This window comes from Solea senegalensis, linkage group LG10, assembly GCF_019176455.1.
Source record: "Solea senegalensis isolate Sse05_10M linkage group LG10, IFAPA_SoseM_1, whole genome shotgun sequence".
Lineage (NCBI taxonomy): Eukaryota > Metazoa > Chordata > Actinopteri > Pleuronectiformes > Soleidae > Solea > Solea senegalensis.
The window spans coordinates 10,974,531-10,999,478 of record NC_058030.1 but is presented as its reverse complement, the minus strand read 5'-3'; the positions used below and the strand labels follow the sequence as shown (position 1 = coordinate 10,999,478).

At 40.7% G+C, this 24,948-nt stretch overlaps 1 protein-coding gene across 1 annotated transcript; it reads left to right on the top strand.

The window, feature by feature from the left end:
* The first annotated feature begins 1,129 nt into the window (after positions 1-1,129).
* Positions 1,130-24,005, top strand: si:ch211-272n13.3 (ankyrin repeat domain-containing protein 26). Its single transcript, XM_044036064.1, has 45 exons — positions 1,130-1,562; positions 2,215-2,507; positions 3,260-3,374; positions 3,472-3,645; positions 3,940-4,046; positions 4,310-4,447; positions 4,872-5,032; positions 5,162-5,188; positions 5,466-5,502; positions 5,587-5,665; positions 5,742-5,793; positions 5,884-6,080; positions 8,294-8,483; positions 8,892-8,953; positions 9,038-9,128; positions 9,371-9,475; positions 9,930-9,988; positions 10,068-10,137; positions 10,215-10,259; positions 10,376-10,642; positions 10,730-10,831; positions 10,900-10,970; positions 11,299-12,231; positions 13,050-13,351; positions 13,745-13,957; positions 14,551-14,581; positions 14,683-14,824; positions 15,004-15,217; positions 15,352-15,535; positions 15,627-15,773; positions 15,917-16,379; positions 16,560-17,065; positions 17,198-17,350; positions 17,490-17,665; positions 18,005-18,098; positions 18,253-18,279; positions 18,680-18,757; positions 18,968-19,102; positions 19,197-19,309; positions 19,445-19,592; positions 19,721-20,011; positions 20,719-20,954; positions 21,119-21,353; positions 23,033-23,078; positions 23,162-24,005. Exons 2-45 carry the CDS (start codon positions 2,308-2,310, stop codon positions 23,290-23,292), a joined length of 7,347 nt encoding a protein of 2,448 aa, XP_043891999.1. The 5' UTR covers positions 1,130-1,562; positions 2,215-2,307; the 3' UTR covers positions 23,293-24,005.
* The last annotated feature ends 943 nt before the right edge of the window (positions 24,006-24,948 follow it).

Sequence of the window (24,948 nt, the reverse complement as noted above, 5' to 3'; positions counted from 1 at the left end):
CTCACAATATCAATTATTTCACTGTTCAACACAATGGTAATATGATTTCATAACATTAGGCCTCTGACACATTATGTCACTGTGTTATTCTGCTGCAGTGGGATGCCTGTTTGTGCAGCTATGTTCCAATGGAGGTGGAAGGACTTAATGACAATGAAATCATTTTTGTCACTGTGCTAATTTCCACTAAAATTCTAATTATTGCTCCAATTTATGACACCTGAAAAAAAGCTATCACTCAACAGCCTGCTATGACTCATGGTTAGACATGGTCAGCCTTTGTTGAAAAAACTTTTGCAACCAGACATGCAAAGCAGTCACATTAACCAGTCACATTGGCCCCTAATTCTAGGAAGATTTGTGGTAGAAAATGGGTTAAATGCAGAGAAGGAATTTCCCTACACAAAACAACAACATTACTGTCTTGCCATGTATTCATTCAGTCAGGGCTGTAATTGGAGGACTTGGGAGATTCAGTGTTTTGTAGGCAGGTCAGTTGATAATTGCACATTTTGATAGATTAGATTAAATTCAGTACTTTGTTGTCATTGTGAAATTATTTTAAAGGTGCATTAAGTGCCACCCCAAAATATATAAAAAATGCACTGTGTGCTATTTAGCAAAATAAAACAATCAACAATTTCAGGAATCTACAGTTTGAAGTGCAGTGGTGCCAAAATCCCATCTTTTGTGTAATATGAATCGGGGCAGTAAACTGAGATGTGTGGAATGTTGTGTGAAAGCTGCAGCAAAGCAAATTGTATTTCAAAGTTAATATTAAACATTAAATATTAAAATCAAATATATTGGCCATACTCCAATAAGAGTAAAAGTGGAATGTACATGAACATGTGTGCATAAAACAATTAAATCAAAACAGTGAATATGTACAGAGAGTTGCACGTACGTGTGCAGCTTGTTTGCTGCTATGCAACATGTTTCTATTCTACGATAAATGTCACCATCTAGTGGTGAATTTGTAACATTACTGAATAGCACTGTAGTCCCTCCGTGACACGTAAACCAATCTTTGCACACACCGAATCCGCCTATTGGTCAGTCAAAGCAGACGCGAGCGCAGACTAATCTCTGATTGGTTGCTTGAAAAACCAATCAGCCAGCAGGTTTTTCACGGGAGCAAGCTACATGTTAGCTTTAGCTCTGACTCCTAAAATCAACAGGTTAGTGGTTGAGCGGACCACTGTGGTTAGTGCTAGTTCAAAGGCTTGTGTAAACTAGGCTAGCATCATGCCGGTGCAGGCTTCGTAACATTATTCCCGTGTAACGTCACAGCCACCTCAACTTTTCTGACGTTTGCTAATTAGCAATAGGTAAGCAAAGCTAAGTTTGGTTTCACCGAAGTTAGCGTTAGCTAACTACTCCTGCACGTTTGTGAAAGGAGCAAAACAAGTATCTTTGGATAAATTGACCTTTACAAACTCTCCCCTGTTTTAGCGCTGTAGCGATAATCTCCTCAGTGTAACAAATCCGGTTTAAATGTGGCGCTATGGTATCATTTGTGAATTGACGACGTGGGAGGCGCAGCACGGAGCCAACTGAAGGTACGTAATGTTGCTAGGCAACAAACAATCTCAAAGTATTTTTTTTCGCTGACCAAAATTTGTATTTGTTTTTGTTTATTTTGTATGTACTCATGAATTTGACTCTAAACTATGTATTTATATAAATCTTAACATTTGCAATTTGGATAACCTGTGATAGTTACGTTAACCTATCATTTGTACAACCAGTTACCATAGTAACACACCACAAGATGTGGCCCTGCGTTCATGTAAAGAACGCTGGGTGTTGTTAGCTAATGTAGACGTGTCCGGTTCCACATACAACACCTTAAATCGATTAGTTAATGAAACACTAGCGTGCTTCGTCAAACCCAGAGAGGACAGACGCCCTACGTAAGGTATGGTCAAACGCTAAGCACGGGCTCCGTGTAGCCTACTGTTAGCATGACAGCTGTGTTTACTGTCACCTAACGCTGTGTTGTTAAGGAATAAGATACTCGACATTTTGCCTCATGCTTTTCTGCATATGTATCCGAATGCCGTGTCTTGCATGTGATGAAGCAGACTTTACATCACTTACTGATAAACAGTATTTCTGGTACTTCATTACATCCTATATCTAGCAAACCACAGTGTTCTCTGCACGCCGGCTTTAAAGGTTCTTAATCCGCTTTGCACGTATTATTTTTAGGGATGGGAGAGCCACCTGCGGTGATCCTCCAGCAACCGATGAGTGGCAGGTAGTGACGGTGCAAAAAACAATGCCGTGCTGCTGCTGCATACAATGAAGAAGATATTCAGCTTCACCAAGAAGAAAAAACACTCGTCTGGTACCCCTGACAGTGGGAGCGTGCTTTCCCTTGGATATGACCTGAAAGAAAAGGACCTCGGGAAGGTTCACAAGGCCGCCTCAGTGGGCGATGTGGCAAAGTTGAGGCAGCTTGCTAAAAAGAATGACATCAATCAACTTGACAAGGAGAACAGGTAAGTGGCATGAAAGCAAGTTATGTCATCAAAATTCCTCTTTTATAGGATTAATTGTGCTTAAAATGTGCAGGAGGAATACACACAGGATGTGTATAGTGTAACAATATTATCACAACAATTTCTTATACACTAGTTCATATGTACAACAGTCATTTATTCATCTTCTACCACTTTATCCTCCACATGAGGGTCGTGGGGGGAGCTGGTGCCAATCCCAGCTGATATAGGGCTAAGGGGGGGTGTACAACCTTGACATGTCGTCAGTCCATCACAGGGCCTTGATATTTTTAAGTGGTAATTCGGCATAATGTTTTACATTTACTACTGGGTAAATGTTGAACTGAATCTTGACTTATAAAATCGGTACCACAAATCAAAAGTCACAATTAGATACTTAATCCAAGTCATTCAGAAGAGCACAGCTTTACAAATGGAGATTTAGGTAATTCTCAAGGTTTTGAAATCACATTTAATCTATATTCATATGTTTACTTACAAAAGTCTCACATGTCGTGCTATATATGTTCTTACTGTATGCCATGTATCTATCAAATGAATATAATACAGTATAATAATAATAATAATAATAACTGTGGTCTGAAAATCTATGCTGTATTATGTCAGTATCAGTAATGCAATTAAACCTCAAGAAATGTTATTCTTTGGATGTAAGATTGTATAAAATGGAAATGCTTGATTAAGACACTTAATATGGACACTTTCATATTAAGAAACTCTCTCCTTTGCAGAACTGCTCTTCATATTGCCTGTGCCAGTGGACATGTGGATGTGGTGCAGTTCCTCGTTGAAAGCAAAGCCAAGCTTAACCTATGTGACAATCAGAATAGATCTGCCTTAATGAAGGTAACCCGAGATGACGAGACTTAAAAATTACTCTTAATTTATGTAAACTTCTTAAATTGCATCAGGAGTCTATAACAATTATTTTTGACAATTTCAGGCAGTGCAGGGTCAGCATGAGCGATGTTTGAGCTTACTGCTGGAGAATCATGCTGACCCTAACCTGGTGGACATCAATAGCAATACAGCTCTACACTTGGCAGCAAACATCCCATCCCTATCTATTGCTATCCTGCTGCTACAGCATGAGGCTAACATCAATGCCACGAACAAGGTGAGTCCCTTCCACAGTGTACTTTGTCAAAGTTAGTACCATGATGTCAGATGTATTTGCTGTTCCAGCTTGGAGTCTGTGGTAGTTCATGAGAACTTCTTGGTCTCTTTTGGGGTTTTCTTCACAGATATTATTGTGCTTAATTAGGCATGGCATAGCACACTGTAACAATAATATTTTAGTAAGCACACCTATGTCTTTCCTTCCATTGAAGGTTAAATATGCTTACTGTGAGAAAGATAGGCATGACGCCTATCCTTTGCATGAGGTTACTGACTGTAAGCCTTTTTAAAGGAGGGATTTACACCCCTGACTGTGGCTGTCCGTGAGGACCATATTGAGATGGCTGAATTTCTCCTCAAGGAGACTGCTGATGTGAATTGTATGGACCAAGGCCAAAGGTAATGTAGACATATTTATTTAGGAATAAATTACATGACTATCTATGGGCACGTTTAGTCACAACTAAATAACACAATTATAATGAAGGCAGAATTTCATTATAATTTGTCATTTATGTGCTCATGAAATTACTGAATGTCTTACAAATACTGATGCGTTGTAACAACAGCATTTTGGTTGCCATTATCATTGCTAGTGTTTTCCAATTGCAAGATGGTGCCAAGTTCACAGTTGGGTTTGTTGTTATTATTTTTCCCTGCAGGTCTCCATTAATGATTGCTGCTGGCAATGGACAAATCGGTATGTTGCGGCTACTTTTGCGGTTTAACCCAGATGTAACGCTAAAGGATTCCAAAGGATGGTCAGCTGATGACTACGCAGTAATGAACGGACATCATCCGTAAGTTGTTATTTACTTAGATTTGTTTTCTAACAGGGGCTGCATGGTGGAGTCGTCAAAGCAAAGAGACCTGGGTTAATTGGACACGCTAAATTGGCTGTAGGTGTGAGAGTGAATGGCAGTTTGTCTCTATGTTTTGGCCCTGCGATGGACCTGTCCAGGGTGTATCCCGCCTCTTGTTCTATGTCAGCTGGGATTGGCTCCCGCGGCCCCGCGACCCTCATCTGGAGGATAAAAAGTGGTAGATACTGAATGAATGTATACATTTGTTCTTAGGTTGGCATATCACCTGTAATTTTAAGAGCAAAACCACTGACGCTTATGGCTAAGAGAGAATAACAGCTTTCTTTGGGATCACTGTTTATTCTTATTTGCACACCTGAAATCACAGCAGCACATTAATGCCCCTTGAATGTTTTTTTAGGTGTTCCCTCCTGATCATCGAGCACGGCACTCAGAGAACCTGTGGGCCCTCCCTGTCACATCAAGGCCCAAGTAAAAAGAAGAAAAAAATGCTGCCGGGCAGTCCTTTCCATGATGTTGAAGCAGGCTTCTCTTTGGGAGGACCAGCCACTGACAAAGACGGTAGGGATATGCATTTTCATCTCATAACAACAAATGTTGGTCGCATGAGAATATAATGAATGCGTCTATTTAATATTGACTTTGATTATTTCATTTACTCCGCATGCATAACCACTTGACTGGATCTAGAGCATGGAGCAAATCAAGCAGGGGGAGGTATTACTTTGTTTAGATGAGTTTTGTTACTTAAAGGCTGTCAGTTTTCTTGCCAGTGAAGATCATAAATGGTTATTAAGAAGCATGGATATGTTTGTCTTTAGGAAATGCATTTTGCTAGGCTGCCTAGATTGTAGAGCTTTGAGCCCTAGGACTTTTCTGCCTTTTAAGATTTAGATGCTCTCAAGATGTTGCAGTTTGATAGTTTTGATCCTAAAATATGTCATTGTGTTGTCATGAAGTTGATTGTGATTCAGGTTCCTCTGCTTTGTTGCAGACTTTGAAGAAAATTCTCAATCAGAGTCACTAAGTCGGTGAGCACAGTGATCTTCTTGCAATCTTCATCATACTACACAAAATTGACCTCCCGTCTTAAATTGTTTTAATTCCCTCCTCAGGGTTTCAAAAAGTGGCACTGATGAATGGCCTTCGTCTGAAGATGATGATGATGATGATGAATTGATTTTAAACAAAAAGGTTGGTGCCATATTTTTCACCTGTTTAATTCTGAAATGCTGTGACTTTTACCTTCATTTGATTTGCTGTCTTTCAGAAACCACAGAAAGTGAACCTAAGTAAAATGATTGCATCTAAAAAAGGAGAAGGTACTGAGAATTCCTCAGGATTAAGTGTAACTATTGATTATTTTAGTATGCTTTTTTGGTAGTAATCTTTTATCCCTGCCTACCCTGTAGCTCCAGCACTGGCTGACAGATCCTTGAGCTGTACAGAATCTGAACCAGAGTGTGAAAGTAGAGTCCAGAGAATCCCGTCCTTTGAACAGACTTTGACATCCAGGAACGCTCTTCAGCAACCAGTAGATCCTGCTCCCATTTCCTTCCTTGCTAAACCACCCCAGATGACTTCCACCCCACTTCCTAGCTCCCGAGAGGTAAAATATTTGTGTTAAGACATGTGACGTTTGTTTTCTTTCTTTTTTTCTTAAAATCCAACACAAGCAGACATGGTAGCTGAGCAGGGGAAAAGCAAAGACTCTGAGCAGCCGTCAAGCAGTAAAGCAAGATCAGAGGGAAGCCCAGAAGCAGAGGATTCTGAGGATGAAGTTGGAGAAGAAGAGGAGGAGGAGGAGGAGGAGGAGGAAGATGAAGATGATGATGAAGACGAAGAAGATGATGATGATGACGATGATGAAGACGAAGAAGATGATGAAGAAGATGAAGAAAGTGAAGAAGAGGAAGAAAGTGAGGAGGAGGATGTTGCTTCTGCAGAGGCCAACACTTCTGAATATGAAGACACTCAAAAACATTCGGTCACTGCTGCTCCCAAGGTTACAGACGGCACTGATACTCAAAACATACCTGCCACTGACATCCATCACAATGCAGGAACTCCTGGTAATGGATATGCCTCAGAGGTGGTTGCCAAATCAGACACTCCCTATGATGACCTTGTCCATCCAGCTGGAACAGCAAGCTATGCTCTGCCAACATTAAATGTTGAGGATGACTGTGTTGTGTCAGCCATTAGGGTCGAATCTAAGTTTTCTGATGACGAGGACAGCCTTGCAAAGAACAAGCCAAAAGACCACAGTATAAATTCTCACCTAGATCCAACACATGAAATAGCCAAGACTGAGGAAAGGTCGGATAAAGAAATTGAAAAGGATCTTAATGAAGATGACGACTCCTGGAGCATTAAACAAAACAATGATACAGTATGGAAGGACAGTGATGATGACGAAGATAATCAAACAAGGGCATTCGGTTGCAACAAATTACTTGCCAATCCAAAAAATGCGTTGCCAGATTTTAGTGCAGAAAATACCAACCGTGTATATGCTGCTGAAGATAGTACTGTCCCCAAAGAGGGGAAACTCAGGTCATCCTGGGGTTCTTCATTAGAGGACAGTGACACTGACCCATTCAAAGAACGTGAGTTAAAGGAGGTGACATTTGATCAGAAAAGTGATGTTCAAGCATCAGACCCCCAACAAGAAGCAGCATCACTGCAGGAGAAAAGCACATTACCTCAACCAAATGAAGACCATGAAGATTGGGACTCTACTTCTGAATTTGATGAAAATGATAATGGCACCTTCATCAAAGGTGAAGTGGTTTCACCAGGTTGTAAAATAAATGTAAAATTAACTCCGATAGGAGAGCAGCACTTTTCCAGTTACTGCCAGGGAGAAGTTGAAGAAAATCAGGAGAAAGAGGCCAGTGATCCGTCCCCTGTACTGTCACTAGAACCTGGTGTTGAAAACTCCCCTATTAATCAAATTCTTGAAAATGAGCAAAGTGATGATAGTAGCTGGGATGATGAATATGAAAGTGATGAGTCGGAAAAACTGAAGAAAATGGATGGAGAGGATGTTGAAGTTGCAGACAGTGCCAGTTTGAGGTCACCAAAATCAAGACACGCAAGTGCAATAAACAAGACTTCAGACATCGAATCAAGAGCCAATGATTTTTATGAAAATATTTATGAAGATGATGATTCTATTATTAGGAACTATACTGAAGGTAAAATAGAAGAAAATCAGGTAGGTTATGAAAGAGGTGATCGTAGCAATGATGATGAGACAAGTGAAGCCGGCAGGAAAGAAAATGTGCAGTGTGATCTCAATAGTGCCGCAGTCGAAGAGTATGAAGAAGGAAATTATTCTGATGTCATGATCGATGGAAACGACAAATCAGCAGATGAACACACGGCTAGATTAACAGCATATATTCCTTTAGAAAATAAAAGTTCCACTTCTCCCCATGGGAGTGTCTCACCACAGAAATTTAATGAAGAGCAAAATCAGCAAAGCCCACCCACCAAGTTATCTAAAGTAGTGTTACCCCAGACTGACATCGACAGTGTGGATTTAGACTCACCTGATGAAGCAGGGAGAAACCCACAGTCAAAGAAATACATCAAAGACCCGGTCTCTCAGGTAAAACTGGACCTCAACGAGTACATTTTAGTTGTACAGCAGCACTTTTTTGTTGTGAAATGTTGTTGTCTAAGAGGCCTAAACTTACATCACATTTGTATTGATTTGTATAATCTTGTTCTCAGTATAACTAGAGATTTCTGTTCATCGGAGATGCATGTTTGTGTTATTTAAACATGACTATTAAGACTTTTTTTTTCATGCAGAGAGAAGATTCCACTGAGGACGATGATGATGACGATGTTGATGATGACGACGATGACAATGAGCTAGCACGAGATGAGGAAGAGGAAGGAGAAATCTTGGATGAAAATGATCAGCCTGCAGAGAGTGGAGAGTCACTTGATGCCACTTCAAGTGTTCCTGAGACAGAAGTCTCCAAAGATAAGAAAAGAGGTTAATGGCAAATCATTTATCATTGCATAATGGACAATTCTGTGATCTTTTTCTTAAGTTACAATTCTGCCCACTCTTAGCTGCTGTGGCTAACCTGAATAACATAGCAACAACAAATATTGTAGCATTACAGGAACATAGTATATTGTTTCTACTTTACTTTATTATAAAAGTATATGATTTTAAATGTATTAGAATTGTCTGTGCTCTTGGGCATCAAAGCATGTTGGCACCAAACTACTGTGTTGGTGTGGATGACTGTCAAGAACTACTGTGATCACATGGTAAAAAAAACTAAGGAAAGTGAATACAGTCCTGGCTGCTCTTGTCTGTGTTATCCTGTGTTGTATTGCACTACTTCTTACAACTCAGTTGTTTCATCTCAATTATTTTGAATCTTTTAAGCAGATTTCTTGTCTGAGCTGGGTCTAGAGAAGGGAGAGGAAGAGCAATATTCTTGGGACTCTGAGGTATAGTGACGACCCACTTTTGAAAAGCATGAAGGATTAAGTCTTTGTCGTACTCATTGTCACATATTGATTTTCCCTTTGAAGTCCCATTGTGAAAATCCTGGTATGCCAGAAAAACAATCCACACACACTCAGGATCAAGAGGAGGCGCCTGTTGCTGAACAAGTGACTAAAGGTGTATTTTATTTATTGATAATGTTTTTTGTTTTAAAGGAATCAAATCATTCCAGGCCCCATTTCATGCTGCAGAAAATGACCTTATGTAATCAAAATACATGTTTAAAATGCATAAATGCATGCATTAATTTGATCAGTGAGAAATATTTCAAGCTTTCTGTTTTCAGCATACATATTATTTAGTATTTGTAATGGATTATAAAACAGCCTTTCGAACAATATGTTGCATTTCTCTTGTAGACTTGTTTTATATTCCCTCTTTTTTAAGAGGAGAAGGAGGCAATAAGACGGCAGTTCTAGTGCCTCGGAGGAGTGTAGACAGGCCAAGAGGCAGCCAGGGACAGGGTAAATGTATGCCTTGACTCACACAGGTTTGAGGAACAGCATGTCAACCATACCAGAGGCCTGACCATCACTTCATGATCATCGAAAGAAAATGCATGCAGCATACACTACTGCATCCCTCCTGCTACCCCATTTTTCCCAGATTTGGAACTTAAAGGGTCACAGGTTCTGTTTTGGTTTAAGGTTCTTGCATTCTTTTTTTGTCTCCCTTAATATTGTTAAGTGGCTTGTCAGCATTCTTGGCTGATGCTGAACTTGTGTCCCAATAAGACCAGAATGGGGTCTATAAGTTTGTCTGGTGCCAAACCATGTTTTCTTTATGTTGATTAACCATCAGCACATTTGCATGGGAATGCAGACTCACCCAGTATCACTGGATCATTGTTTTATTTCTTGCAGCAGCAGTTAATTGTGTTGTCTCAATGATAACAAACGTGTTTTTCTTCTATTGCAGTTGGAAATGGTGATAATAAAATGGAACCTAATGCTAAAGATGACACTCCACAGAAAGTGGTAGGTTCAGTAAATAAATGGCATACAAGAAAATGTGTCCTGTTGGAATGATATTTATAATACATTTCCTGTCTACCAGACTGAGAAGGCAACATGGGAGACACTTCGTGTTTTGAACAAACTTACAGAGGACACTGACCAAAAGAGAGGTAAATAAGACCATTAGAATTGCTAAAGTTATCTGAAAAAGAGCACTTTGTCTGACGACTTTGTTTCTCATTTATAGACCTAATGGAGGAACTTGGTCTGGGAAATGTCGACGATCTTGAAGGTACATTTACAGTATATACATATGTACACGTAGAAAGACATTTTGGCCTTCTATTTTCATCAGCATTCATCGTCATCATATTAATTTACCTAAATATTCTTCTGTTAATGTTACAGATGCATCGGATTGGGACTCAGCCAGTACAACCAGTAAAAGAACACTGCCTGGCCGCAAAATGGCCTCCCCTGGACTCGATGAGTTTCCAGAAAGCCCCACTTCATCTGTTAAGAGACAGGATGAAGATGCTTCACCTGCAACACCCTTGACACCGCAGAGGAGCATCAACTCTGACACGAGATTGCCGAGCACATCCCCACAAATCTTACCTCAACCTCAACCTCGAGCGAGAAAGATGGTTCTTCAGAAACCAGAGGGTGAAGAAGGTACATTTTCAGTGTGTTGCTGTTTTTCATTTTCGTTGAGACCAAGCATTTTAGCATGTCATTTATCATTTTTCTTGGACTACTCAGAATCAGATTGGGAACCAGATAATTTACCATCCGCCTCTAGTTCAACCAAATTTGACAATCAGCTGCAAAACACAGCTGAGCTTCAGGTCGTGACTATACAAGGTAAAGCTCCCAGTTTCTTCAGCCTCTGTGCACACATGCTGTCTGCTAATCACACTTTGTCTCCTTAGGTTTTCCTGAGCTCTCGTCAATGGCAAAAGGCAGTAAAAGTAACAGCCAACCAGACGAGCCTCTGAATAAGGTGAGAAATATCCAGAATGTACCATGTTTACAACAATCTTAACATCTTCATTCCACACTGAATCTGGTCATTGGCAAATAAGCTATGACTTGTATCATATATCTTCCTTGTAATACTTTTTGATGTTTAAATTATGTTTTATCATTTGGTTGGCTTTTGTATTTCATAATGAAAAATTAATTTACTAAAATAAGCTGTGATTGGCAATGAAATGTCTATATGTTTTCGCATTTTTTGTGTCAGTATTGTGTGTTTAATTTAAAATCAAAACTTGGCTTTTGCATTTGTGTCTGTGTTGTGTTTTTCTTGCCCACTCATGCCATCAAAGAAGAAAGATGATGCAGGAGATACATGTGAAGTAGATCTAAATGATCCACAGCCATATGGCCTTGTGGGGACTCACAGAGGAGAACAATGTAGAGATCAACACAGTTCTGAAGAGCAGGCTCAAAATAATGACGACATCCCGTGGGAGAAACGTTACGAGAAGCTCTGGGTGGAGGTGGAGAAACAGGAAGTAAAATCCACATTCAAGAATGTTGCTGGGGAATTGAAAGAGAAGTTTGGAGAGCTGCTTAAGTCACGTTGTTCAGCAGAAGATGTTGCAGAAGATAAACAGGCTACAGCTGAATCTACATCTTCAGAAGACGCATCAAGTGATGAGGAGGGCGACATCATTGTGCGTCCCACAGCTAGAGCAAGGAGTACTGTCCTCCTCACCATACCTGAGCAGAGGGAGTCTGGGCTGGAAGACTCTCTGACAGAGTCAGCTGACAACTCTGTGTGTGATGACAGGGTGCAGGTCACTCAGGTCACTCAGCCACCCGCCAATCATGGCATCACACATCAAAAACAAGGTCTTACTGATGATCTGGAGAAGTGCAGGTCTCCTTCACCAAACTTCTCCACTCCCAAAGATCATGCCAGCACAACTTTTACTGACAGTCCCATCATACCCACCTCTGATGTTGATTCTAGTTCATTAAAAGACAACACCAAACTTGGGTTGTTCCACCAGCAACAGACGGACAACCAAATTGCTGCTCAATATGAAGCTGAGATGTCCAATGCAAGTTCAGAGGAGGATCCTGGGGAGGCCACCAAGTCTTGCCCCCGCATTCCAAGCAGATATGTGACATCTATCCCAGGAGTTTCTGATGAGGAGCTTGAAGAGGACATGGAAAGGTTTAAACTTGAGGTAGGGATGCTGAAGCGTGTCTTCCTGGATTTGGAGAAAGAAAAGGCCCAGCTACAGAAAGAGGTAGAAGATGGCCGCCTCTCCTATAGTCCCCGCTAGATTGTCTCTGTTTCACTTTTTCTTTTTCCTTTTGTGTACTTTTTGTTTCCTTTACCATTTCAAAGGGGCCAGACTGGCTGTACATTATCCTCAAACTTACATTATTTCTGTTTGTATGAATATTCATCGTCGTCTTGTCATTGTCGTTTGTGTGTTCATTTTTTTTTGGTTTGTTTTAGGTTTGATTTCAAGTAGAACTGATCTTGCTTTCTCTCTACAGCTTTGCCTATCGAGAATTTATAAAATTGTTTTGCATTTTTAGCAGTGTTTCTTATGAGTGACTTACTTTTCATTATGCATGGACTTTGCATGCATCTTTACCTTGCACAGACTCTCTGTCTAGGTGACGCCTTCTTTGCCTTTGAAAGAAGTGCAGTTGTGATGACATTTCAATTGATGGATTTTTGTTTTAACGCATGTTGTGCGTAACTAAATTGTTATAAGTGCAGGTATCTCCTGTCTCTGGAATACATTGTTTTGTTTTACCAGTCTTTTGAGTGTTTGGAGGTCGATGTAAAATGTCAAGAAAGTACATTTTAAAAAGAATCTTTGCTACAGAATTTGGCTTTTAAATTCACAGAGATGGCAACATTTAATATTACATAGTAGTGTTGAGGTCAAGCCATTCAAATTAGACTAAACCGTTTTTCAGTTTAGTTTTTGAGAATGTCACAGCATTGCAGTGTATGAAATTGCATGTCTTAGTAATTAACTGGAAAAACTATGTTAAATACAGTAACCGCACTAAGGTGTTAGGTCTCAGAAGGCAGGGTTGACACTGAATTATATATGACAAAGTGTACAAGTACACGCACAAATTGCATTGTAAAATAGGCTGGCCCCAACTTGTTTCAGTGAGGATGAACATTACAAGTTCAGCTGTCAAATGTTTGCCTCTGTTTTTCCAGGTTGGCAAAGAGGTGACACAGACTTCTGTGGAGGTACAAAAATCCAGTGCTTCCTGGGATTCTGGTGGAAGGACATTGGAGAAAGCTGGTACTGAGAAACTTGAGAGCAGGATAGGATGCGTGTCGAGCCCAGCTGGAGCAATTCACCAGGAACAGCAGCCTGCAGACACCAAAAGGTACGTGTTCTCCACATGTTGTACATTTATTGGCCATGAGCAAATGTTGCTCTGATAATTGCAGAACAAAACAGCCACACCTCTCTCCTAGATGTACAATTCTGATTTTATCTACTTTGCATTACTTCTATTCAGTCACATTACTTGTCATTACTTGTTACTTGTCATACCTCTGATACTGAGGGGCAATATGAGCCCTTGGTATATACAGTAGGTGTGTAATATAATGTACTCATGTAGAAGTCATGTAGAGTGTATGTGTCAATGCTTGTTGATATGCTTTATATCTAATCCTAATGTATTTAATGATCTTTCTTAATTTTTACCCCAAAGTGCCCAAAGAGTAGCTGTCACAACTCCCTCACTCACTATCAGATTTATTGCTCTTTATAGCACCAATGGGGCACCAGTGTTCTTGCATCTCCCACTCCAGCAGAGCCACAGTAACAACAAACTGGAGGGACAAACTGTAGAGACCGTAAAGCTGGAGCTGGTCAGAGGGGCCCGGCGCCGCAGAGCCCCTCAGACTAACACCCATGTTAATGGAGACCCTCTCTCTGTGTTTGACGATAGCACTTTAAGTGATTTGTCGGACGATGAAGGAAGGTATATATGCAGTATGCCGCTTATGTGTATCGGTTGAACCCCTTTTTCACTAACCTGTAAGGTGTGTACAGACTCAATGCAAAGTGAAATATATATTGTGTTAGTCAGTGGAAAGAAATTATTGTTGAGAAGAGAAAGCTACTGGAGGGCAGGCAATTGTTAAGTCAATTGTCTAACATTTTTCATACTGTACACATCATTTTTTTGCATATCTAATACTTACTATACTTGTTTTAATGGACATATAAATAAGAGTAAAAGGTAAAGGTGTAAAAAAAAAAGGGGGTTAGTAGACCTCTGAAACTCCTCGGTGGTCAATTTGCTAAAATGTACCAAGGTTTGAAAAAAATATCTTTGCATTCATTCTGAACATACATTTACACTATTGGTGGTGGAGATTATTAGTGTACACTCTGTATTAATTCATACTTCTGTCTCCCTATATAGTTGCATGACTATTCATTGATTTCTCCAAAACTAGAACTGTATACTGCATTATACCGTCACACTTCAGCAGCTCTGTAATCCAACTGGATAAACATTAGTTTTGCTGATAACCCTGTTTTTCTTCCATGTGTGTTTGTTTGGCTCAGGTTTCCAAACAGTGGACAACAGAAAAATGAGGTAAAACTCCACTTGTGCTTTTAAGTGGCCTCTAACTTTGTTTTACAATGCATAATGGGAAGCAGAAAAATAACAAGACCACATTTTATTTTCATGTTCAGGGCCAGGAGGAAGCGGAGTTTGCAGAAGACTTTGATGAACTGACTCAGTCTTCAGACACAGCCACAGATGACATAGACTCTCCCACTTCAGGCTATCGACATGCATCTGTCCTCATTCAGAAGCTGGACTCGGCTACTTTAGGTACAGATTCACCTGATTGAAATGCTAATTCACAAAATTATGTGATTGTTTGTACACCATGTTGTGAATTCATTCAAGTATTTTGCAGTACTCATACTTTGAAAGCAAGATCTGCTTTCTGCTCATGAAATGGCGGGACTTGGAATGGTCCTTTTAAATGCTACTATTTAATCTCACAGATTCCAGGAGCATGGTGAAGCTCCAGAACATTTTTCATGAATATGAGCGCTCCATCCAAAAAGCAAGGAGTCGCCATGGGTACCTGACCGACAAGGTGAGCCAGCTGGAAGTGGAGAGAGCAGAGCTGAAAAGCTCTCTCGAGGAAGTTAAAGATGTTAAGTCTGCCTTGGAGCGCAACCAGCTGGAATTGCAAACTGAAGTCACGAACCTCAAGTGAGAATCAGTTCTTTTCCTTGAAAGCTAGTCAGTCCACATTCCTCGCTTTTGTCTTTCTTTTTATTTCTGTCCATCCATACCCATGTTTGCCTCCTTTGACTTACCTTATTGATTCCTGACACTTTGCATAGATTTCAGCTCAGACAAGAGCAGGAAAACCGTCGCAATGCTACCATGATGTACAACACCATCAAAGATAAGCTGAGGAAGATAGAGGAGCAGCATCAGATAGAGGTTCAGGAGAAACAGAAGGTGGAGCTCACTCTCAGGAACGTGGAGCTGGAGATGAGGACACTGGTCAACAACATAAAGCAGGTACATTAGTTGTTTGTGTAGTGGTTTTTGTTCAGTGTTCCTACACAGTATGTTATTGTTACATCAGTGCATTTATATGTTAACCACCCAGCTTGAAGAGGATCACAGTGAAACCCAGAGACTGCTGGCTCAGGAACGCAGTGCAAGGACGCTGCAGGAGAATCTGCTCAGCAGTCATCTCCGTAAGCAGCAGGAGATGGAGGATGAGAACAAGAGGAATAAAAGCAAGAGCTATGAGGTGATCCTGGTAGTCACTGTGGTATTTTTTAGAAATGGAAGATTCATATTAGTAAATGTGAAATTCTGATACAACTCTGATGATTACCTGCCAACTCAAGTCGGCCTTTACCTTTTTTGTGTGTGTGCTGTTGTTCCTAATAGGCATTATCTCAGCTCACTGAGGCCAGTGACAGAGAGAGGGAGTTGCTACAACAGACTGCTGCCTTACAGGAACAGCTGACCATCCTCAGGGCAGACCTAGAGCGTTCGCAGGCCAACAGCAGTCTCAAAGAGAGCCACATTGTGGAGGAGAACGAAGTCCTCAAGGAGCAGCTAGAAGATGTCCGGCGAGATCTCAAACTCAACAGCGAAACATTCACCCAAACTATCTTCAACTGCAACAACCAGATGACCACGCTAAAGTCTGAGTTAGCTATGACGACAACCCGCCTGGAAAATGAGCGTCAGACTCGTGAAACACTGGAGGTGGAGGTGGAATCTACTCGTACCCGCCTGGCTGGAGCAGTAATGGAGGCTGAGCGCTGTCTGGCAGCTCACGCAGACGCAGAGAAAGCTCTGCTCCGGGAGAAAGAGGAACATCAACGTCTGAAAGACAGATCCACAGGTTAGTAGTAGGTAAAATAGCTGGACATTTACAAGCTCCACATTTGAACATTCACTCAGTGCAAGAGCTCTATGTCTTCTAGATCTGCTGTGGTCTGCATTGGCTTTAGTGGATTGAATTACATTTGTATTGTCCTGTGAAACTTTTGTCCTCAGTCTTATTTAACACGTTTTTCCACAGGTGAAGCAACTAGTCAGCGTGAGACAGTCAGCAGTCTGTCCCAGAAGCTGGCCAAAGCAGAAGCTAGTGTAAACAGTATGGAGAATGAAGTTCATCGTGTCACCCTGCAACTGACAGAGAAGGGCCTTTTGCTGGATGTGCTCCAGCGTGAGAAGGACCAGGCAGCTGCACATGCCAAAGAGCTGGAAACCGCTCTACATGCCGAGAGGGAGCAGGTCAGCCGTGCCAAAGCTCGTCAAGAGGCCTCCCAGGAGCGACTAGCCCAAGCCCAAAGTGAGGTTATGTTATTACGGCAACAGCTCGAGGAGTCGCAGAACAAAGGTGTTGCAAAGGAGCGAGCTGTGACGGATGCCCAAGAGCGCTTTAGCGACATCTTGTCCAAGCTGCGCTCTGACTCTGAAGAGAGGGTACAGCTCGTGGACGAGAGAAATAAGGAGCTTGCCAGTAAGGCTGCTGACCTCCGAGATCAGATCTACAGGTTGGAGGAAGAGAAGAATGAAAGAGAGGTAAGATTAGGGCTGGAGGGTAAAAAAATCCCTTCAGATATAAAGTACTTAGATCTTTCTTCTACATGCGTCAATGAGCATGCATTACATCTAATCTAATCTGTGATGTCTTTGGATTGTTTCTGAGCACAGACTAACCTAAGGCAGCTTCAGCAGGAGCTAGCTGATTCTCTTAAAAAGCTGTCAATGAGTGAAGCCTCTCTGGAGGTCAACACACGCTATCGCAGTGACCTGGAGGAGGAGAAGACTCGGCTCCTCAAAGACATGGACAGGCTTAAAGGAAAGGTAATGGGAGAGAGGAGTGACACCTTGTGGCAGAATGTCCTCACCACAAGTCCAAAACTTGCTGTGCAAAGATGAGTTATTATCATTATTTTTTAGCCCTGTTATCAGTTGATGAGTTGGACTTTGTGTCTGTCTGTAGCTGGAGGAAAGTGAAGACAACTATGTGCAGGCTGAAAGACGAATTAACGGTCTAAAGAGCAGTCTGGATGATCGGGAAAAGGAACTCACCACTGCTGCTCAGAAACTCCAGGAGGCGCTGTCAGCCTCAGCTGCAACAGACACCACCATCAAACAGCTGGAGGATGCTGTGCAGAGGTATTTACACACAACACACTCTCACACACACATTGGACTGAAGGATCAATGACTTTATTCAATCAAAATGCTAAAATGAATGCAGGTAAAATAAGTGTACTTAAAGCACATTAATAATTATATTTAAAAACATACATATGTGTACTATATAAATGCTTGGTACAGAGTGTCTATGTAAGTGAGTGTTTACTTACTTGAAGTTTTACATTTTGTTGTGTCTTATTTAACTGCTTTTGTTAGTCTTTGTTTTTGTGTGTGCCTTTAAGCTGGGAGTCGCTGCAAAATTTCATTATGTCCTCATAATGACAATAAAGATTCTTGATTCTAATGTCCTGTCAGGCTCGAGATCGAGAATGCCAGGCTGGAAGCAGCTGCAAAACAACAGTCCAACAAAATTGAGTCACTTCAGAAAGGAGCTCAGGAAGCTGCGATGGTGAGTGATTTGTCCGTGCTGGTTTTTCACAGGATCCCACTTGTGCCATGTCTTCTTCTTTGTGAATTAAAAGTATCTTACAATGTCTCATTATTGTTGCACTAAAATAGCTGAGTGAAAATTATGAAGTCATACGGTATCCAATCTTTTCCAGCTGTCTGACTGCTCACCTGGAGGCGGGGTTGGTATTGTGAATTTAGGCTCTCTGTGTGGATTTACCACTAATTTTATTTATTTATTTATTTATTTGTTTTTAGAAAGAAGAATCATACTGTGTTTTAGATGTAAAGCAATTGGGCATCAGGGCTTATAACACAAGATTCAAACCTATAGCGGCAGTAATGGCTTTGTGTAGGTTTGGGTGTTTCTCAGTGAAATCAAAAGGTGTTTCCCTTTAGCCTGATTTTGGTATGTGGGCTCTTTCACTCCTCCTTAATCTCATGCTGCATGATGCATGTTTTTTATTTACTTCTTAAGTGTCTCTTACCTTTCTATAAAGACAAGAAAAAAAAATATAAAATGGGAGCAGGCCAAACTTTTTTAGTTTATAAACTTTTAAAAGAAAATTCTTATTTCTTCAGGTCAGAGGTCATTTGGAGGACTTGGTCACAAACCTCCAAAGCAGTAAGATGAGTTTAGAAGACCAACTAAGTAGAGAGGTCAGTGACACATTCTGTTTGTTTGTTTTCATTCTCTGAAGTTTTATTATTGAAACAGCACTGGAATCGTTCAATGTTATTTAAAGGGCTGTCAGTGTTTAATGTGTGATTTGTGGACCAAACATGACGTGTTATTTTTCACAATTAAGAAAAGTTATTTATAGTCACATTGCTTATAAAAACAAATACATATGGCCTTTCTGTTTTTAGGTCCAGAAGCACAACGTTTTGTCTCACACAGCTCAGGACTCTCAGGCCTTGTGGGAGGAGGAGCTTAGGAGTCGCTCTAAGTTAGGTCTGCGCTTTGCAGAGCTTGAAAAGGAAAAAGGAGAACTGAACACTCAGGTGATCATACACGTCTTCTCTAAATGTGTGCAGGTAAATATATATACGCTGAATATGATAAATGATATCCTGGTCATTATCGCATAATGCCTAGGTGGAAATTGAAAAGAAGAAAGCCAAGAAAATAGCGGAGCAGAAAAAATCTGTAGACGCTCGCCTGGATCAGGAGATGAAGAGAAATACTGACCTTCAAAAAGAAATGTACAGGTAACTCCCATCCTCCTCCTCACTTTCTCTTCACCTGTGGCAGTGACTTTTCCTAATTTTCCTATTTTGTATATGATTACTTTATTGTGACTGATTTATTCTAAACCGGAACTTTTTTGTGCATGTATGTTTAAGGCTGCGAACTCTACTGAAGAATGCCAAGAAGAAACTGCGTGATCAGGATGCTGGTGGAGCGGAGTTTGGCTCTCCAATGAGCAGTCTGCGGATGGACATGGGCAGACACAGTCGGGCTGAAGGCGGCTTAGGGAGAATGAGAGAAAAGGTTTGCCTGAATGACACAGAATTATGATTGATAAACGTTTGTCTGTGACTCCTTTAAACCCTTGGATGAAGTGTTGTACACCACTCACACACAGTCTTTAAGACACTCAAACACATTTTCTGTCTAAGGTGGATGACCTGCAGGTGCAGCTGGAGAAGGAAGTGTCTCGCTGCAGCCAGCTAGAGAAGACCAACAGGGACCTCAAGGATCAGCTGGCCTCACTGAAGAGCTTCAGCCACAGTAGTGACCAGTTGGAGAAGAGTAAGAGGCAGCTGGAGGAGGAGGTGTTGGACCTGAGACGCAGGATTGAGGGTGCTCAGATGGAGCAGAGCCAGGCTGAGCAGTATCGTCGTGAAATAGAGGAGAAAGCCAGACAAGAGATACAACAGAAACTGGAGCAGGTCAACCTCTTCCTACAGGTACAAATTGTAGTTGGGCAGTTTTGTTGTGTTTATGATTCCAGTTGCACTGAGCATCAAATGTTTTCACAGCATCCTTTTCAAGCTAATGTTCAAAAATGTAATTATTGTGTTAGTTCAAAACCGATCTTTTATAATTTAAATGTGTTAGTCTGGCTGAAATTGTACTAAATCAAATTTCTCAAAGTCAGACTCACACACCTAGATAATGTGATTTGGAGTCGAATTATTACTGCGTGTATACCTTCAGTCGGACTCGAGCTGACCCGGCTGACCCATCTTAAGCCCAGAAATAATACGAGAATAACACAACAGGGATAAAACATTGCAAAATTCATGCTCGTACATTGGCAAGGAGACAAACAATTAGGTTTGTAACCGTAGGGTTGCCGGTTCAAATCCTAGGATGGGTCAAGGGCTGGGTTGCCCTTGGGCAAGCCACCCAGTCCTCCATTTGCTCCCCAGGTGCAGATATGTGCTGCCCTCTGCTCCCGCGCCCAGCTTCTGTGTGTGTTCACTACTGGTGTGTAATGTAGATGGGTTAAATGCAGAGGTCAAATTCTCTTTCACTAATATGTGTTTGTGCAAAAATAACTCATTCTAATTCGAACTGTGCGAGGAAATGTACTGCATGTTGCAAATGAGTCTACTATATGCAAAACCTCCTTCAGTCTGATGGAGTCTGAATGCATCTGTTTGTCTCCCAGTCCCAAGCAGCTTCTCAAGAATCACTGGATCAGTTAAAAGCAGCAAATGAGGCTAACCTGCGCTCTCAACTGGAGCAGAAGATCCGGGAGCTGGACGCAGAACTGGGCCGGTCCCGCACCACACAGCTAGACAGCCTTAACCAAAGAGACTCCACGCGCACCGAGCTGGAGCGATATCGGCAGCTTTACACAGAGGAGCTGCGCCTGCGCAAGTCACTGGCTGCCAAACTGGACAGGTGAGACCAACTTGATCTTACTTCAGTTCCAATAATGTCTGTCGATATATTTAAGAACATAAACACTGACATTAGTCACTGATTTAATGTTACTACAGCTTGTTTTGATGAAGATCAACATAACACATCCCTGTGTTATCTCTTGCTATGTTTTCCATTTGCAGGGCCAACACTCGTCTTGCAGAAGCCAATTCCAAGTTGCTCAACGAGCGCAGCAGGTCTTTTATCACCAGCAGCATTGCGAACGGTAGCCTCGGAAGTACCTCGCTGGACGTGGGCGCCTTGGCTTCATCGGGAAATTTGGGGGTCTCGCTCAACAGAAGCCTGGGCTTGGGCCTCTCCCTTCTCAACCCTGTAACTGAGGGGCAGAACAGCAGAGTGGAGGACTATCTGGCAAAGGTCTGTACAGTCGTGACCCGACACACTCAGTCACTCTGAATAAGGTTCGGCCATTTCCACTGCATCATGGTTGTCAGTATTTATTTTATCTGACCGGTGATGATTTGTTCAAAGATGTTGCTTTTTATAGAGCAGTTAATGTGTTTTAAAAACTGCTTAGACTGATTGATCTGTGGCTTTTTGACACGGTACACATCAAATATTGCAGTAAGAAAAAGAAGGAGGTGTATAAAGTTCATGTAGTGGTTTTCAGAGTTCTCTCAATGCCTCTCCCTCTATTTGAAACCAGGGTTGCTTTCTAATTTTAAGTTTTCCTCACTTCCTCCTCCACTGTGGTTTCTTCTTCACTCTCCCTCTCTCTCTCCATTCTTTATGGTAAAAGGACTTTACTTCTAACCTCTCTTCTATTTCTCACTCTTTTAGCTTCTAGCAGAAAAGTCTGTCTCTCATCTGTCCTTTCTTCAGCCAGACTCATAATCAGGTGTGTAGACGTGTTTAGCTCAGTGTGTGACTGGCTGCCTCTCCCTTCACTTTGCTGGTCCGTTCACATTTACAGTAGATCTACGTTCACATTCAAACTGTGGCGTCCAGGATTTTCTTCACTGGAAAAAGTTGGCAAGTTTTTTATCTGAGCTATCATTTGTTTTTTTTTTGGTTAAAGCAGTTTACTATATTGTATTTCCTTCATAATGACTTATTTAAATTTGGTTTTAAACCACATGAAATATTTAATTACACATATTGGTTCAAGTATGCCGCACAGATTCAGATTCATTTTCTAAAGGTAAAAAAAAAAAAGACAATTTTTCTGACCAAAAATCCTATATATTATAAATCCTAAGACTGTAAAAATTAACAAAAGCATTTTAGCTGAGTCATGTTTGGCCTGTTTGATTTCTTCTTTTTGGTGAGAACAATCTTTGTTACACAGTTGGAGAATTATGTCTTTGAAATGACTCCGCACAAGTGTGCTGCGTCTAAAATGACTGTATCGGACTAATACCAGTATGTGTAGATACTCGAGAATGTGATATCAGTATTGAGCACAAAAAAGTGGTATCGTCCCCTCCTTAGCGTGGATACAAAAAAGATGTATATCATTTTATTTTGTGATCTACTTTTAATAAGAAACACGGAGTAATTGATTTCCATGTCTCCTTTTGCACATGATGCATGCATAAGCATGTATGCTTCGCTTGAGTGTGTGTGTGTGTAGCTCAGTACTTAACAACAGCTGCATACTGTCATGGTTTTACATGTTAGTTATCAAGAATGTGTTTCTGTAATGTAAGTTCCATCCATATATATTCACCAAAAAAGTCATTCATCATAGGCATTACTGAATCATTTATGGAGGCACATGACTTCAGTTGACCATACTTGCAATGAGATTTAAAAAACAACATCAAAAAGCCTGCAGTAACTCTGCACTGACGCGGAGCTCGAATGCCTGGCATGTCCTGCTGTGTTTCACATAATCGCCTGGATTTTCCTGCAGTGATTTATTCATTTATTTATTGATTTATTCTAAAGTCTAAAGTACTGTGTCATTAAATGTGTGGTCTTAGTGTTGTGTTTAGTGGTGATGCTCCATGGCTGCATCTTTTTTTTTTTATAATCTGTAAATATAGTTTTTATGTTGGCTCATTTCAATCCACAACTTTATTTTGTTTTTCCAGATGCAGAGTGAGCTGGATAGAAACATATCTAAAGAATTAGACAATGGTGAGGTCACTGCTGACACCTTTCTTGGCAGTTTTGATGAAATGGATGGTATAAAAGTCTCTCTCTCTCTCTCTGGTCCTCAGCCACAGCAGAGCTGGACGCTGCTTCTGCACGTCTCTCTCCGGTGGGCTCGGTCTCCAGGGTGGAGCTGGACCCCGTCAGCAGGGCGACGCAGCAGTACTTGGAGGTACTGAAGAAGAACAATATGATCTGACTGACGACACACATCACTGCTGCTCCTATAATACTCCATTTTCTATTTCAGCCATTAAAGCTTCATATTTTTTAGGCCAGAACCACAGGATAATTTTGTACGCATTTACTTTAGACTCTATGAAAGAAAAATAATGCACAATGCACTTAACCACTCAGGAACAAAGGGCACGAGTCATATTATAATAATAATAATGATGATAATATGTTGCATTATCGATGGGTACAATTAGACAGAACCTTGAAAGTATTTGTTCCTTCTCGCTAAATCTGTTAAATCCGAAACTGTTTTGTTTCTATTGTTGGAATATATACTGTATATACAGAATCACACGATGGAGTTTTTGTTTGTGAATATTGGTATATTAATAAGTATTTGGCGTATGTATCTTTTATAATTTTTTTTGCCAAGATTTGACATTAGGTCTGTGGTTGTTCTTTATCAGACTTATTGTTACAATGATTATTTTATTTTATTTATTCTTTTGTTGTTGTTGTTGTTTTTAAATGACTGTAATATACTTGAACGAGACGAGCTGGATTACTCTCTGGCAGATGAAACAGGATGGCTTACTGTGCTTGCTTTTTAGGGCCACCAAATCCAAGTACACTTGTTTTCATATCGTAAATATTGTAATAAAGCAGGAGAAAACCTTTATGACGCTTGTACACTACAGAAGACTCTAAAACTGTAAATAAACGTGTAGAAAACGATGAACTTAAGTGAAGTGTTGATGTTTGGATTCTGAATTGAAACCAAAGCGCCACTAAAAATGTCACACAGTTTCTCAATAGCAGTCAGTAAATGAAGTGCAACATTGCAAAGCCATCATTATGACACTTGGTCCCAGTTTTCTTCAGAATTTACCATGATCTATTCTATCAGCTGTTTGTTCAGTATTAATGGCTACTTTTTATTTTGGTTTCAGAATCTTTCAATTCATTAAAATCAGTATTTTTGACTCCAAATTTAGCTAATTACGGTAGTGTTTTAGTTTTTTATTAGAATTAAGAATATATTGAACAGCCACGGGGGGCATCTTCACTGGTTTCAAAAAGAACTCCATTTGAATTGAAGTATTTGAAAATGAGCTTCTTCTTCTCACTTGGTATACTAAGGTAAATATTGAGTTGATAGTCTCAATCTCTACTTTCAGCTCTTCTGCAAAAACACATAATGCATTTTTTTTTTGCAGGTGACCTTATGACCAATACAAAACAGTTTATCCCAGGGCAAAATTCCCACTTGACCACAGCCACCTCAATGATATAACATGAATTCTTAGTGTGTCATAAAATGAAGGTCATGAATATTGCAAATGAGCCAGAAATGATGCTCTGTGTTGTCCAACTAATTCAGTTGGTTAGTTACTGTAGGTCTGTAGACCGATATCCTGCCAAGAAATGCAGTTATTGTGTGCAGAACTTACTTGGATGTGTCTTATATTCAAGATAAAAATGCAGCCTGTCATCAATATTTCATGCACACCCATTTTTAGCCCAACCCTCATTAGTTATGTTTTGATTTACCTGACTTTATCCCTCGTCCTCCTCCTCTCACACTCCAAACACATTAAACTTGATTGTATGCTGTGGTTTAGAAACCATTCCCCTCACTTATTAAAATGAGACGGTGTGTTAATGACTTGCCCCCCTC

Excerpts from the sequence above, each read along its gene's own strand:
- si:ch211-272n13.3 (XM_044036064.1), top strand. The coding sequence starts at position 2,308 with ATGAAGAAGATATTCAGCTTCACCAAGAAGAAAAAACACTCGTCTGGT. Across the intron at positions 10,260-10,375 it reads AAATGTCGACGATCTTGAAG|ATGCATCGGATTGGGACTCA; the intron begins GTACATTTACAG and ends TTAATGTTACAG. Across the intron at positions 13,352-13,744 it reads CAGCCTGCAGACACCAAAAG|CACCAATGGGGCACCAGTGT; the intron begins GTACGTGTTCTC and ends TGCTCTTTATAG.